Below are 13617 nucleotides of genomic sequence, written 5' to 3'. Positions count from 1 at the left end.
AAGGCCCAGAGGAGGCTTGTTGGCAGAAGTAACCTAACATTTATTAAGTGTTAAGTAACCTAACACTTAATCCACGTCATAATTAATCCTCTAACAAAACTGTGAGGTAGGAATCATTCTCATTTTACCATGAGGAAAGGCTTGGAGGCCAAGTAGTCTGTGGGGAGCCCAACCCATATCTCTGCAAGGGGTTAGGACCTTTAAGAACTTTGTTAGCATTTGGAATTCTTATTTCCCTAAAGTATATACTTTAGTAGCTTCTGTTCCCTAACAGTCATAAGAGCAAAACCCTCAGGGGAAGAAGTGGACATCCACCTTCTGAACTCCTAGAGCCTAGTGAGGAGTACTGCCTTTGTCATTTGATCCTTTCTAAAACTTGTGAGTTAGGAAGTATTATCCCCATCTTACAGATGAGTCCACTGAGGCTTAGATGAAATGAGTTCCCCAGGGTCCCACAATTGTATATAGCAGAGCTGAGATTCAAACCCAGGTTTGAACCTATTTTTGGCAGCTGGGATAATGCAGTGGTTAAGAGGAGGCCATATTATTCTGACTGTTGCAGGCTGATCAGATAACAGGGAGGGAGTAATGTGCTAGGGTCTTCCAGGCAAAGGGAACAGTGTGTGCAAAGCCCAGGGCTAGGTGGTTGGGAACCTGGGCAAAGCAGGCACAGATGCCATAGGACCAGATCAGACTGGACTTGGGGGGAAAGGGTTTGGATTTTACCCTACAGGCAATGGAGAGCCAGGGAGGGATTCTAGGAGTAGAGCAGCCAGGTCAAATCTGTATTTTAAAAAGATCCCCTGGGGCAATGTGGATGCTAAATCACACCCAGCAGGCCTGAGACCCTCAAGATGGGTGATACAATCTACACTAAAGATTGGAGGCCAGGAGTGGGGGGCGGGGGGTGCTGCACTGAGACAGCAATGGCAAACTGGTTGGCAAATGGTACATAAGTGCCCAATCAGAGCTGGACACCGTTCCTTCTGCCCAGATCTCTGCTCTTAGCTTGGTTCTTCCTCCTCATCTAGGTTCTCAAATCAAAGGCCATCTCCTGAGAAAGGCCCTCCTTGACCGTCTGCTCTAAACGAGCCCCCATCACCCTCAGGCCCGTCTCCCGGATCTGTGGTCTTTATAGCACTTACAGCTAAGACTCGTTTAGCCCCACTTACTAGTTTTTTCTCTTCCACTGGAATGTCAGCCCTAGGACTGCTTTTCTGTTCTGTGCACTGCTGTATTCCTGGAGCCCAGATCAGAATAGATGCTCATTTTAAGACATTTTTGATGAAGGAATGATAATAACTCTACAGCAAATTATTTCCCTCTCTTGTCTACACTTTCTCATCGACGAAATGAAGACAGTCGTGCCAACCTTGCAGGATGGTCAGAAGAATGAGTGATGTTTTGAAAAGAGAAGGCAGGGAGGAAGTCGAGCACACAGAGGTTGCTCCCGGCCCAGGTGCCAAGGTGAGGAAGCTAAAAATCACCCAAGTGAAACTTCCCAAGACCCCTAGGAAGGAGAGGTTTTCAGTGACAGCTTACTGAGGAGGAATCCGAGACTCAACCAGGTTGAGTAACTGGCCCCAGGTCACAAAGTGAGTAAAGGGGCTGTGCTATTTTTGCTATGGCAACTGCCCTGCCCTGCCCATGCCCCCTGGCACGATGAGACCACCCAGATATCCCCTTGACACCTGCTGTGTTGCTGTTCAGTCACCAGGTCCAACTCACTGCGACCCCATGGACCGCAGCACGCCAGGCTTCCCTGTCCGTCAGTCTCCCGGAGCTTGCCCACATTCGTGTCCATTGAGTCAGTGATACCATCCAGCCATCTCACCCTCTGTCACCCTCTTCTGCCTTCAGTGAAGTGTAAAGATCCCTCTCTCCATAAAGCCTTCCTGCATTGCCACTGGATATTTTGTGCCTAGCAGTTTCTGTTGCAGGTTAAGTTCCCCAGCAGCCAGATTTTGAGAACAAAATCAGTGTGCAGACTTTTATTTTTTTAGTATTTACTTGTTTGGCTGCACCGGGTCTTAGTTGCAGCAGGCAGGATCTTCAGTCTTCATTGTGGCATGTGAGATCTTTAGTTCCAGCATGTGGGTAACTGTTCCCTGAGCAGGGATCGAACCCGGGCCCCCTGCATTGGACACTCAGAGTCTTAGCCCCTGGACCACGAAGGAAGTCCCCTAGACTTTTATATATAATTTTTTTTTCCACGCCATGCAGACTGTGGGATCTCCAGTTCCCCAACCAGGGACTGAACCTGGGCTCTTGGCTTTGAGATCACAGAATGCTAACCACGGGACTGCCAGGGAATTCCAAGGGTGCAGACGTGTTTTCCCCCTTGTATTTTTGTGCAGACTTTTATTACGAAATTCTTTCTTAAAAAAATATTTACTTGACTGCACCAAGTCTTAATTGTGGCACTTAGGATCTTCGATCTTTATAGCAGCATGTCGGATCTAGTTCCCTGGGCAGGGATCGAAACCAGGCCCCCTGCATCAGAAGCTCAGGCTCTTAGCCACTGAACCACCAGGGAAGTCCCTATTAGGAGATTCTTGAGATCAATACCTGGGTGGGGGAGGAAGGGAAGAAAGCAGGATTGAGCAGGAGAATGTAGCTGTGATGCTGTCCTAACAGTGGCCTCAATGGACCCCATGGAGAGTGATGAAGATGGGTGTTTCCTTCAGAGTTGTCTAGAGTTGAGGCAAGAAGGCCAGGCCTTTGAACACTCCCCCCGCCCCCAACCGATCTGATATATTGATGCTGGACTGGGCTGCCCCAGATGAGCAGGCAGTTCCCCGAGAGCAACCTGGGCTCCACCACCACATAGCACTCCCAGCAGCTAGGCGCTCTGGTGGGGAGGAGGCCATGGGTTCTTCAGTCCTGGGGGGAGATTATGGTGGCTAACCACAGTGTCCACCATGCGCCCAGCCAGAGAGCTGTTCATATTCATCCCTGCCTCTCCGGCCCGTGGCCTTGGAGTAGGAGCACTGGGCAGCAATCCGGGTTTGAAGGCACACTTTGTCATCCAAGCCTGAAGACCTGGCTCAGCCTGAAAGCCCCTGCCCTCCTCCTCGCCTGTAGCAGCGTCCACACGCTGAGCAGCTCAGCGTCCGAGCCCAGGGACGCTGCCTGAAATGGCCACATCCTGGCCAAGAGAGGAAAGAGCAGCAGCGATGACAGTTCTTGTTATTCGATTCTGACTGTGTGGGAGGCTCTGGCTCTGGCTGAGCATAGCACATCCATGATCTCAGTCATGCCCACAACCCCCCGTGAGTGGGGTCTGTTACGAGCTCCTCTGACCACAGAGGAAACAGGCTCCAGGCTGTACACCTGGCCTCTTAGACCTTTCTGGTGGGAAAGGGGCTGAGCTCCAAGACCCCAAAATCCAGAAGGCGTCACTGTGCCAGGATATGGTTTGTAATAACTGTCTGAATAGATTCTGCCATTTGGCCTCCAGAGAGATATTAACATTCCCCATCCCACCAGCACTGCTTTAACCCTTTCCCTCCTAGAGTCAACACCTGCATGGGCCTGGGTGCTGTATCCTGCTGGGCAGTCTGGAGATCTGGGTGTTCTGGATGAGACGCACACCCCCCCAGTCCTCCTCCAATTTGATGTCCCCCTGCCACAAGGCCTGCTGGATGGTGTTGGCAAGGGTGTCGAAGGCCAGGTCCACATTGCAGTTACTTTTGGTGGAGGTCTCCATAAAGCCCGTGCCCAAGGAGGCAGCCAGCTCCTCCGCCTCCTGGGTTGAGACACAACGGGCACTCTGCAGGTCACTCTTGTGGCCAATCAGCAGGAAGATCGCCTTGTCGGGGCCCTGAGTGGCCATGACCTCCTGATGCCAGTCTCGAATGTGCTCAAAGGACTTCCTGTTTGTCACATCAAAGACCAGCAGGACACCCACCACATTCCGGTAAAAGGACCTGGTGATGCACCTGATGGTGAAGGGAGTATGGTGAGAGAGGGTTACGCCTTCAACACGCCGGGGCCTGTGTCCCCCTCCATCCAGTGACTGCCTCACACCCCCATTTCAGCTCATTTCACACCACCCTCTGCTTCCCTTTTCCCCCGGTCTGTGTCTCTCCCAAGTTACTGTGTGTTCCTCAGTCAGGGAGCAGTTTGATTCCCATACTCTCCTGACCATTTCTGGAGAAAACCTGACGTTTTCCTGATCGCAGGTTTCCCAGTTCTCTCCCTGGCAAACTCCTACGCATCCTTCACAGCCAACACAAATATCTCTTCTTTCCACCTCTCCCTGACACCTCCCTCTCTGCGCTTCTGTGGGTCCTCTCAGCACCCAGGTCATTCATCCCTCTAGGTTTCAATGTCGAATATTCCACTGGGGACGGCCGGGCCAGGTCTCAAGCATCAAGCTCAGGGGCTCAGCCCACCAGCTGTTATTTGTAGGATGAATGACTCAAGCGTGATGAACCCGGGCCCAGGGCAAGGACCCACCCAGATCTCTACTTAGGCCACTGAGGGCGGCGACTCTGAGGGATCCCCATGGTCACCCCGCCCCAACCAGAAACCCCTCACCCCAAACCCTTCTCGTCCCTCCCCGGCCCACCTCCCACCCACCGCGTACCTGAAGCGCTCCTGGCCCGCCGTGTCCCAGAGCTGCAGCTTGACGCGCGGCCCGGCCTGAAGCTGCACAGTGCGGGTATAGAACTCGACGCCCACCGTGGGCGCCGACTCGAGCTGTAGCTCGGGCTCGGGGATCCCGGGCGCACCCCTCATGTAGCACCGCAGCAGCGACGTCTTGCCCACGGCCGCGTCCCCCAGCAGCGCGATCCGAAACTGGTAGCGACAGCCCCCTGCCTCCATGGCCAGCGTCTCGCCTCCGGAGGCCAGACTGCCAACTGTGCGCCCCCGCCCCCGCCCCGCAGCCACGCCCACGCCCCGTCTCTGGGCCCCGCCTCCAGTCTCCGGGAGGCCCCAGAGACACCCACACCCGGGCCTGGAGAACCTGGGGCGTCTTCAGCAACGCCGAACCGTTCGCCGAGGAAGCCACCCGGCCCGGTGGAAACACCTGGACAGGTCACTTCCTCGCTCCGGGTCTCAGTTTTCTCCTCTGTAAAGTGGAGATAATCTCTACTTCAAAGAAGAGATTAAACTAGATAATGTGGGGAGGAGGGCTACAGAGGACCGATCACCACACCCAACGTGCCCTGGCCTGAGACTGACTGACAGCGCCAGAGCGACCACTGCATTCATTCTTTGGGGACGGTTTCCCTCTGCAGCCCCAACTCTCTGTTAGGCCTCCTGTTGCGCCCCTGCTGCTGGACCTGGAGAAAGTTGATGGTTTATAGATGCACTTTTCTCACCCAGATGCCCCTCTCCTGGAGCCCTACTGGCCCTGGTCAGTGTTCAGTTTCAACAGTTCAGCAGGCTTCCACCCTGCCTGCCTGCGCTGGGCCCCAGGGTCCAGAGAGAGACTTGGACACAGTCAGGTAGAGGGGGCAGGGTAGACAGACAACTGCAATTCCAGAGAGTACAGTTGGCTTGTGGACTGGACAGCTAAGGTTTATGAGGTGAGATGGTCAGTTTCTTATGCTTTGGGACAGCAACCCTCTGAGAAGGCTGTCGTGTGCCCATTTTAGAGCTCAGGAGACTGAGGCTCAGCTGTGTGGCTTGTCACACATCTGACATGTGTGGCTCACCCTTGATACCACAGAAGGGGACTGGAAAGCAAGTTCCCAAAGGACCAGGACAAAGTGGGTCAGGGGCACGGTAAGGCAGATGCACCGGCATTCAAGATCTCCACTCTTTTCAGGCTGGTCTTCTGAACACCCAGAACATCAAGGCTCGAGGTTGGTCCCAAACAGCTTGTCTGCTGGTTTAATCTCACTAACCCACAGTGGGTAGATGCTGCAGTTTAACAGGTTGGCAGTGGGAAGCAGTTCTCACTAAGGCAAACCATCATATCATCACATTTCCTCCGTACACAACCTTGTGAGTAGCTGTTAGTCTGCCCGGCTCTTTACAGATGAGAAAACTGAGGTTCACAGAAATTAAGTAACCAGCCCAAGATCACTCAGCACAGAAGACAGAGTGGTGGCCAAATTTGTTTCTGGCTGGACAGTTTGAGGACCTGGGAAGGCCCAGATTTCCTAAATAAATCAGTGAGAAGCCATTTTGTTAAGCCTTCTAGTAATTCTGCCCTTCGGTCACTGCACTAGCCTGAAGGGGCCCAAGTCTCGGCTCACCCCCACTCCAGGAGAGAAAGGAAAATCAGGTAGGGTGTATGTGTTGAGGATCCTCCCTGCCAGTTCTGTCCAAACCAGGAGAGTCTGCCTCATTCCCACCTGCCCCTCTGAGGCTTCTATCAGGATGCTCTCATCACCTTGCTCTGTTCAGCTGGAAAAACAGTTTTTGCATCAGGCCTGTGCAGAACCGTTTCCCCTCATTCCACCCTCTCCCGTCTTTACCCCCACCACTGGTGCTCCAGCCGTGCTGAGCAGCATCTTTCCTCTTATCAGCCCAATGCCAAGAACACTCCCCTTCTGCTCTTCAAAGGGTAACTAACCCCAATTTTAGGCCTCAGGTTAGATCTATGTCTTCAAGAAGCCCCTCACTGACTGGCTAGTGAGGTCACAGGCCCTTTTGTCCTTTGTGATGTCTGTCTCCCTTCTAGGCTCAGGCCCCTTGAGGCCAAGGACCAGTGGCTGTATCCTCAGTGCTTGGCTCAGTAAATATTTCTGGTTGAATGAATGAATAAAAGTGGATGTGCTATTCATTTATTCATTCACTCATTATTCATTCAAATACCACAACAGAGTTGCACTCAGGGAGCCACGGGGTTAGAAAAGACCTCTTGGAGAAACTGAAGCTGAAGCTGGGTCTCCAAGGACAGTGGGAGCTGGGGAGGTGAGCGAGGAAGGGCACTCGGGCAGGGGCAGTGGGTGAAGGCAGAGAGGCATGAACAGCTTGAAAGGAGTTTGAACCCAGACATCCCAGAAGCCCTTGTGGTCAGCATGTGGGCAGAGTGCACTGTCAGCATCAGATTCCTTGAACTTCCTCTCCTAGATGTTCCTGCTATGGGCTGGGGTCATGTGTCTGCCCCTGACTGCACCTGGCACTGGAATCCAGTTGTCAGCTGACTTTGTCATAGACTGCCTATGTGACTCCCCAAGGGGCGAGTCACTTCTCCTCCCCAGCCCTGCTCCCCTTCTGCGAAGTGAGACAGATCATGGCAGCCACCACACGGGGCAGTTCTGGGGTAACTGTGTGTCATAGAAGGTGCACGTTGGCATTAGACAGATCCTAGTTTTTTGTTTTTTTCCTTTATTTTGTAATTAATGAATTTTATTATTGGAATATAATTGCTTGACAATGTTGTGTTTCTGCTGGACAGCAAAGTGTATCAGCTCTATGTACACATCTCTCCCCTCCCCCCCCAATCTCACCCTCTAGGTCATCACAAAGCCACCAGCTGAGCTCCCTGTGCTACCCAGCAGCTTCCCACCGGCTACCAGATCTTAGTTCTATTTTATTTCTTAAATTTAATTGTTAAAATTTATTTATTTATTGGCTGCTCTGGGTCTTTGTTGCTGCTTGGGCTTACTCTAGCTTCGGTGAGCGGCGGCTACTCTTCATTGCAGTGTGTGGGCTTCATTGCAGTCGCTTCTCTTGTTGCACCGTGTGGGTTCTAGGACATGTGGACTTCAGCGGTTGTGCCACGGGGGCCTAGCTGCTCTGCCGCATGTGGGATCCTCCTAGACCAGGGATCAGGTAATGAAAGCAAAGAGGAGGAGCCGCCAAATCATCTGTGGCTTCAGAGGCCATCGAAGGTACTGAGCTTTATTTCAAATGTGTTGAGAAGTCAGTGATTGTGGGGCAGGTGAATTACATGATCTGAATTTTCCCTTGCTTACTTTTTTGTTTTTAGCATCTTTATTAAAATGTAATTGATACATAGTAAATTGCACATATTAAAAATGTACAATATGCATTTTGACATAAGTGTACACCCACAAAGCCACCACAGTTGAGATAATAAACATCTCTATTAGTCTCAAAAGTTTCTCCATGTCCTTCTTTTTTCCATGTCCTTCTTTAATTCTTCATTCCTGACCTCCTCTCCCAGACAACCACCAATCTGCTTTCTGCCACTAAAGATTAGTTTGCATTTTCTAGAATATTTATCATATAGTATATAGTCTGGCTTCTTTCACTCAACATGATAGTATTTCACTGTGTTAATATACCACAATTTGTTTATCCAATCCCTGTTGAAGGACATTTGTGTTATATTCAGTCTTTGGCTATTACAAATACAACTGCTATGAACATTCATATTCAAGTCTTTGTGTGGATGTATGCTTTTCATTTCTCTTGGAAAATACCTAGTACTGCAACAGCTGGGTTGGATAGTAGGTGCATTTTTACTTATTTAAAAACTGCAAAATCATTTTGCAAAGTGGTTGCACCATTTTACAGTCCTGAATATTGTATGAAATTTCCACGTGCTCTACTTTTCCTTCGTTGTTCGATATTGTCAATCTTTTTAACTTTTAGCCCTTCCACTGTGTTTGTAGTGTTATGATATTGAGCGTCATTCATCTGTTTATTTGCCATCTGTTTATCTTCTTTGGTGAGGTGTCTTTCAAATTTTGTCACCCCCCTTTTCCCCCTTTTTAAAAATGGAGTGAGTTTACTTTTTACTATTGAGTTTTAAGAGCCATTTATTTACTTATAGGTTTCTCGTTGTGGTGGCTTCTCTTGTTGCAGAGCACAGGTTCTAGCTCAGGCTTCAGTAGCTGCAGCACATGGGTTCCACAGGTGCGGCTCACGCAGGTTTCAGAGCGCAGGCTCCGTAGTTGTGGCCCACAGGCCTAGCTGTTCAGGGTCATGGGGGGTCCTCGTGGACCAGGGATGGAATCCCTGTTCCCCGCACTGGCAGGCAGATTCCTAACCACTGCACCACCAGGGTAGTTCCTTAAGAGTTATGTTCTAAAACAAAAACAAAAACAAAGAGTTCTTTATGTTCTGGATGCAAGGCCCCTATTCAGTGCATGTTTTCAACTATTCTCTCCCAATTTGTCTCTTATTAAAATATATAATGGAAATAAAAAAATTATTTATTTGGCTGCCTGAATCTTGGGCTTCTCAGGTGCCTCAGTGTTTTGTAAAGAACCCATTTGCCAATGCAGGAGATGCAGGAGACAAGGGTTCAACCCTGGAGGAGGAAATAACAACACACTCTAGTATTCTTGCCTGGAAAATCCCATGGACAGAGGAGCCTGGGTCAGAGCTGGCTGAGCGTGGACGCCTGGGTATTAGTTGCCACTGGTGGGATCTTTAGTTGCAGCATGTGGGATCTAGTTCCCTGACCAGGGATGGAACCTGGGGCCCCTGCATTGAGACCTCAGAGTCTCACTACTTTTTTTTTTTTTTTTAAATATATATATATTGATGCTTATTCATTCTATGGATAAAACTTGTACATGGCACAGTGATTATATGAGTGTGGCGTATGAGGTGAACTTCCGCATTTCAGGTCTTAACTCGCTTGCTATCTGTGTAAGCCATTTCTGTTTCCTTATCTGCAAAAGAGGCATAATTGTAATTCCCATACACAGGGTTATTTTGAAAACTAGCTGAGATAATCGAGCATAATGTACTTAGTAAGCACTCAGTAGTTTTTTTATCTATTAGCTGAAGAGATAAGCCCGAACAAAGAATGCATTCTTCTAATGAGTTCTGTAATCAGTCACCTCTTCCTTTTGGAAAGGAAGCCCGCCCCCAGATCCCTCCGCCGAAATCCTGCCCAGTCTTTGCTCCTCGACGTGCTCTCAGGCGGTTTGAACCAAAATCCCTGGCTAAACTCACTGGGTTAAAGGTTAACTTCCCGATTTTGAAAGTCGGTGATATTTATGAGCTCCGTCCTGGGTTACTAGACGTTCACTGAGTGCTAAATGATGGCGGAGGAATCTCTTCGGATCCTGAAGAAATCACTTACACAAGCTTCCTCCAACCGAGTGAAAACGGTCCCACACGACACGCGATTGGGACTGCGAGTCAAACAGTCGGCCTTTCGCCAGAGGCGAGCGAACTACAACTCCCATCATTCCGCGCAGTACGCTGCTCCAATCGTCAGGCACAGCTGCGAGGGGCGGGGCCTATATAAACCCCTTCCCGGCTGACAAACGTCCTTTTTCCCGGCAGCCGCGCGTGGGTCGTCTTGTGTGTCTTGGGTTCTCTGCCTGCAGTGGTCCACGCCCATCCTCCGCCATTCCCGGTCTTAGCCTGGTTGCCACGGGCGCCGCACCTGCCAGGGCTGCCTCTAGAGGCGGCGGGATGTTGAGCGCGGCACGGAGGATCCAGGCCTCCTGGCCTAGTTGGGCCGAGATCTGGAAGGCCACGTGGTTCTCAGGCGCAGTGGAAGAAACCGGACGCTGTGTGGGCCACGCCCTGCTCCCGCCGCGGCCCTCGCGGCCCTGTGCTCCGGTGTGACGGGTGAGTAACATGGGCAGGCGGTCGGGTGTGCGGCGTTTTTGGGACTGAAGTGGCTTAAGTTAGGGGAGACCACGTGGTGGGGTCAGCCAGACCTTGAATACGCCTGTGACAGTTGCTCCGTGACCTTGGGCATGTTAACTTGCCTACCTTCTCCAAAATTATCTGGCTGCACAACACATGATAAGGAAGTCACCCTGGTGGGTATAAGGACAAGGTTTTCTGGAGGACGGGCTATAGTCATTCAGATCCTATTTTGAATCCCAAGGTTGTCACTTTCTCCATTGATAGGGGACTTTGGCAAGTAACAAGTCTAAATCTGGTGTAAGACGGGGTTGATAGAACGATCCTGTGGCGATAAAATGAGACACACCACTGGCACATAGTAAAAGAAGGTGGTGATCAGAATTTATAGGATGTCTGTTTTCTTTTAGTTTCCAAAATGTCCCAGCAGATGAGTCCTGACATCTCACAGGATTTAGGTGAGTCTGAGGGCTGCAGTGTTGGGTCTGCACTGTGACCTAGATCCCCGTCCCCCCGTGGCCCTTATCGAAGCTGCAGCTGCTTCCATATAGCTGCTGTGGTCAAAAAGGAGCCCAAAGTGACAGTTTTCCTTGACGGTCGCCGTTCTGTTTGCTGTAACTGATCTGCAACATTTCAGGAAAAGACAGTTCCCATTGTACTTGCCATTTCTCAGGTACAACCAGAGACCTTTATTAGAACTGACAACGTTTTCAGAGGCCACCAGAAATGTTCCATTGGTGGGGTCTTACATGCAAGAATTAGGCTTTTGAGAAGTGGCTTGCAGAGGCCAAGAACCAGTATGGAGATGCACATATGGGTGGGTTAGATACCTGGGCTGGGGAAATCAGGGGCAAGTGGTGCAGATTGTGGCCATGCTGTGGGTCTTTGCCCTGAAAAGCTTAAGGCGTCAGTCTAAAGGCGAGTCAAAAACCTTGATTCTGAAAACCAGATGAATGGAACGAGTAGGTCATTCAGGACAATGCTGTTCTCATTTTAGTTGTGCCAGAAGATTCCAGGATGACTGGAGTTGACCTTTCTGGTGAGTGAAGAGGACATGACAGTGATGGACACAAGCCTCAGGGCCTGGTAGGTTCTCTGAAGATGTAACTTGGGAGCCACCTCGTGGCTCAGTACGGCATGTTTCCAAGGGCTGTGGCCTGTTGTGGCCATGGGATCTCCAACTGCATGCGAGAGCAACGTGGAGAGACTTTGACAGCACAGGTCAGCATAATACCTGCAGCTGCCACTCGCCTTTCCTATAATCTCTCAGGATTTGGGCTGGAAGTCTTCCACTTGAATCCATATTTCCATCAAAATCACATTCTGTGTAGATTAGGTTTTTTGTTAGCGCTTCCACACTCTTTTTTGCAGGTTGCCCTGTTTTTTAACTGGCAGCGCCTGATACTGAAGTAACTGCAAACACCAGCTTGTTGCTGGAGCCATGCTTTCAGAATAAGGTAACGTCGGGTACTGGAGACAGCCTGACCCTCCAGTTCCCTTTCCCATCGGATCTAAACCCTGGTCTCGGTGGTCGTAAGAGGAGGAATAGTAGTACTGAAACTGTGCTCGTCGTGTGTGCTGTAGAGCATGTGGGCTAGTTTCAGACAAGGCTGAATTCTCTTGGAACTTGTTTTCTCTGCCCCTTACAATGGGATAATCTTAGGCTTAAAGGGAAACTATATATGAAACTGGCAGTTGGTACAGTAATTGCTGGCTGAGATTTTTGTATTTGGGAGGGATATACTAATAGTTTTCTTGCCTCCTGATTGATATTTTTCTCCCCCTAAGACCTGTTGCCAGTAAAGCTGTCTTCATCTGTGTGGATCTACAGAGTTGGGTGAGTTGAAGGTCTAGCTGAAGCTTTATCACAACTTCCATTTGTACTTAGCTTGTTAAGACTCTCAGTAGTGTAGCCAATAGATAAAGATACCCAGTGTGGAAAAGTCCTGTGTTTATAGTGTATCACTTACATCTGGCTTTCCTTGGAAGCTGCATTTATTGGCTGTTCATAACCAGATGACAAAAACACGTTTACTTTGTGACGTGGTCTGCTAGGTTTTGCCTGCACTGAGGCCAAGAGCACACGCAGAGAGGAGAATGTAGCAGCTGTTACCTCTTTACCTTGAGGACTGAGGGCCGACTGCTGCTCGTGCTCAGTGGTTTTGGGTAGCCATGGAGTCGCCCACCCCTCCTTTGAGAGTGGGAGACGATTGGGTAGAAACAGGTAGTTCTGTCTAGCTTGGTATTTTTCACGCTGTGACTGGTCTAGGATGAAACCTAATCTGAGTGGACATCTGTGGATGATAAATGCGGATATGGGACTGAGACCAGCTCTTGGGAAAACCTGGAGGGGCACGGATAAATTGGGGTGTTACTGACACACTGGCTTATACTTCCTTTTCAGGAGAGAAACAAAAAGGCAAATGAAGAGACGGGGCGCTTTCAGGTGGAAACAGCTGTTGTTTTTGGTGATGTTGCTACCTGGCATATAAATGACCAATAAAAGATTGACCAATAAAAGGTTCTATGTTTGTCAGTTTCTTGATGTTTTCAATTTGTTGCTTGCTTATTCTCATTTAAATATTCCATAAGACCCAGGATGAATTAAGAGTCTCAATCTCTGAAGATTTTTCTCAGAAAGTGATAAAATGGATCACTTCTATAATTGCAATTATATTACTCTTGCTGAGTGAGAATTCAGGCTGAGCCCAAGACTGGTGCTTAATGATCTTTGAAGGGTACATACTCTGCCACTCCTCAGGTCTACACAAACCTAGGGAAGCAATCTTTGGCATAATTTCAGGAGGGCCCTGATCAATGGGATTTCCTATTTGGAAAACAGCAGAGATGGGTGTGACAGTCATAAAGATGTGGTTTGGTGATGATTGATCTGAATGACCATTTCCTATGTTAATAAGACTCATGCATTTAGTTTAATATAATTTATGTACTTTAGTTTTAACATTTTCTTAAGAGGTGGGATTGGTACATACATGGCACCATCTCGTACCTCAAACAGTCTAGGCATTTTTGGTCTAAAATAAGCTGGTTCCAACACTTCTACCTTCCCAGGTGGCACAGTGGTAAGAGAATCTGCCTGCCAATACTGGAGGTGATTTGATGTCTGGGAGG

The 13617-nt window shown here is 49.5% G+C and overlaps 1 protein-coding gene, 1 long non-coding RNA gene and 4 other non-coding genes across 7 annotated transcripts; 5 read left to right on the top strand and 1 right to left on the bottom strand.

Annotated features, from left to right (window-relative positions):
* Positions 1-1975: 1975 nt before the first annotated feature.
* On the bottom strand, positions 1976-4853 carry RAB42 (RAB42, member RAS oncogene family). The gene is made up of 2 exons (XM_061148379.1): positions 4592-4853; positions 1976-3941 (listed from the first exon to the last, which is right to left on the bottom strand). The coding sequence occupies exons 1-2, from the start codon at positions 4828-4830 to the stop codon at positions 3518-3520; spliced, it is 663 nt and encodes a 220-aa protein (XP_061004362.1). The 5' UTR covers positions 4831-4853; the 3' UTR covers positions 1976-3517.
* Positions 4854-10155: 5302 nt separating this feature from the next.
* On the top strand, positions 10156-13021 carry LOC133060707 (uncharacterized). 2 transcript variants are annotated; one of them, XR_009693815.1, is made up of 6 exons: positions 10158-10464; positions 10896-10943; positions 11483-11571; positions 11857-11942; positions 12274-12322; positions 12890-13021. It is a non-coding gene; the product is annotated as an uncharacterized LOC133060707 (long non-coding RNA). The 2 variants fall into 2 exon arrangements; XR_009693814.1 differs by having other exon boundaries at positions 10156-10464; positions 11857-12322.
* Positions 11000-11134, top strand: LOC133061068 (small nucleolar RNA SNORA16B/SNORA16A family). The gene has a single exon (XR_009693901.1). It is a non-coding gene; the product is annotated as a small nucleolar RNA SNORA16B/SNORA16A family (small nucleolar RNA).
* LOC133061073 (small nucleolar RNA SNORA44) lies at positions 11619-11749 on the top strand. The gene has a single exon (XR_009693906.1). It is a non-coding gene; the product is annotated as a small nucleolar RNA SNORA44 (small nucleolar RNA).
* On the top strand, positions 11970-12095 carry LOC133061078 (small nucleolar RNA SNORA61). Its single transcript, XR_009693911.1, has one exon. It is a non-coding gene; the product is annotated as a small nucleolar RNA SNORA61 (small nucleolar RNA).
* On the top strand, positions 12745-12818 carry LOC133061089 (small nucleolar RNA SNORD99). The gene has a single exon (XR_009693919.1). It is a non-coding gene; the product is annotated as a small nucleolar RNA SNORD99 (small nucleolar RNA).
* Positions 13022-13617: the final 596 nt, after the last annotated feature.

Source organism: Dama dama, chromosome 8 (genome assembly GCF_033118175.1).
Source record: "Dama dama isolate Ldn47 chromosome 8, ASM3311817v1, whole genome shotgun sequence".
NCBI classification, from domain to species: domain Eukaryota; kingdom Metazoa; phylum Chordata; class Mammalia; order Artiodactyla; family Cervidae; genus Dama; species Dama dama.
The sequence above is the reverse complement of the archived record's forward strand: the minus strand, read 5'-3'. Positions and strand labels throughout refer to the sequence as shown.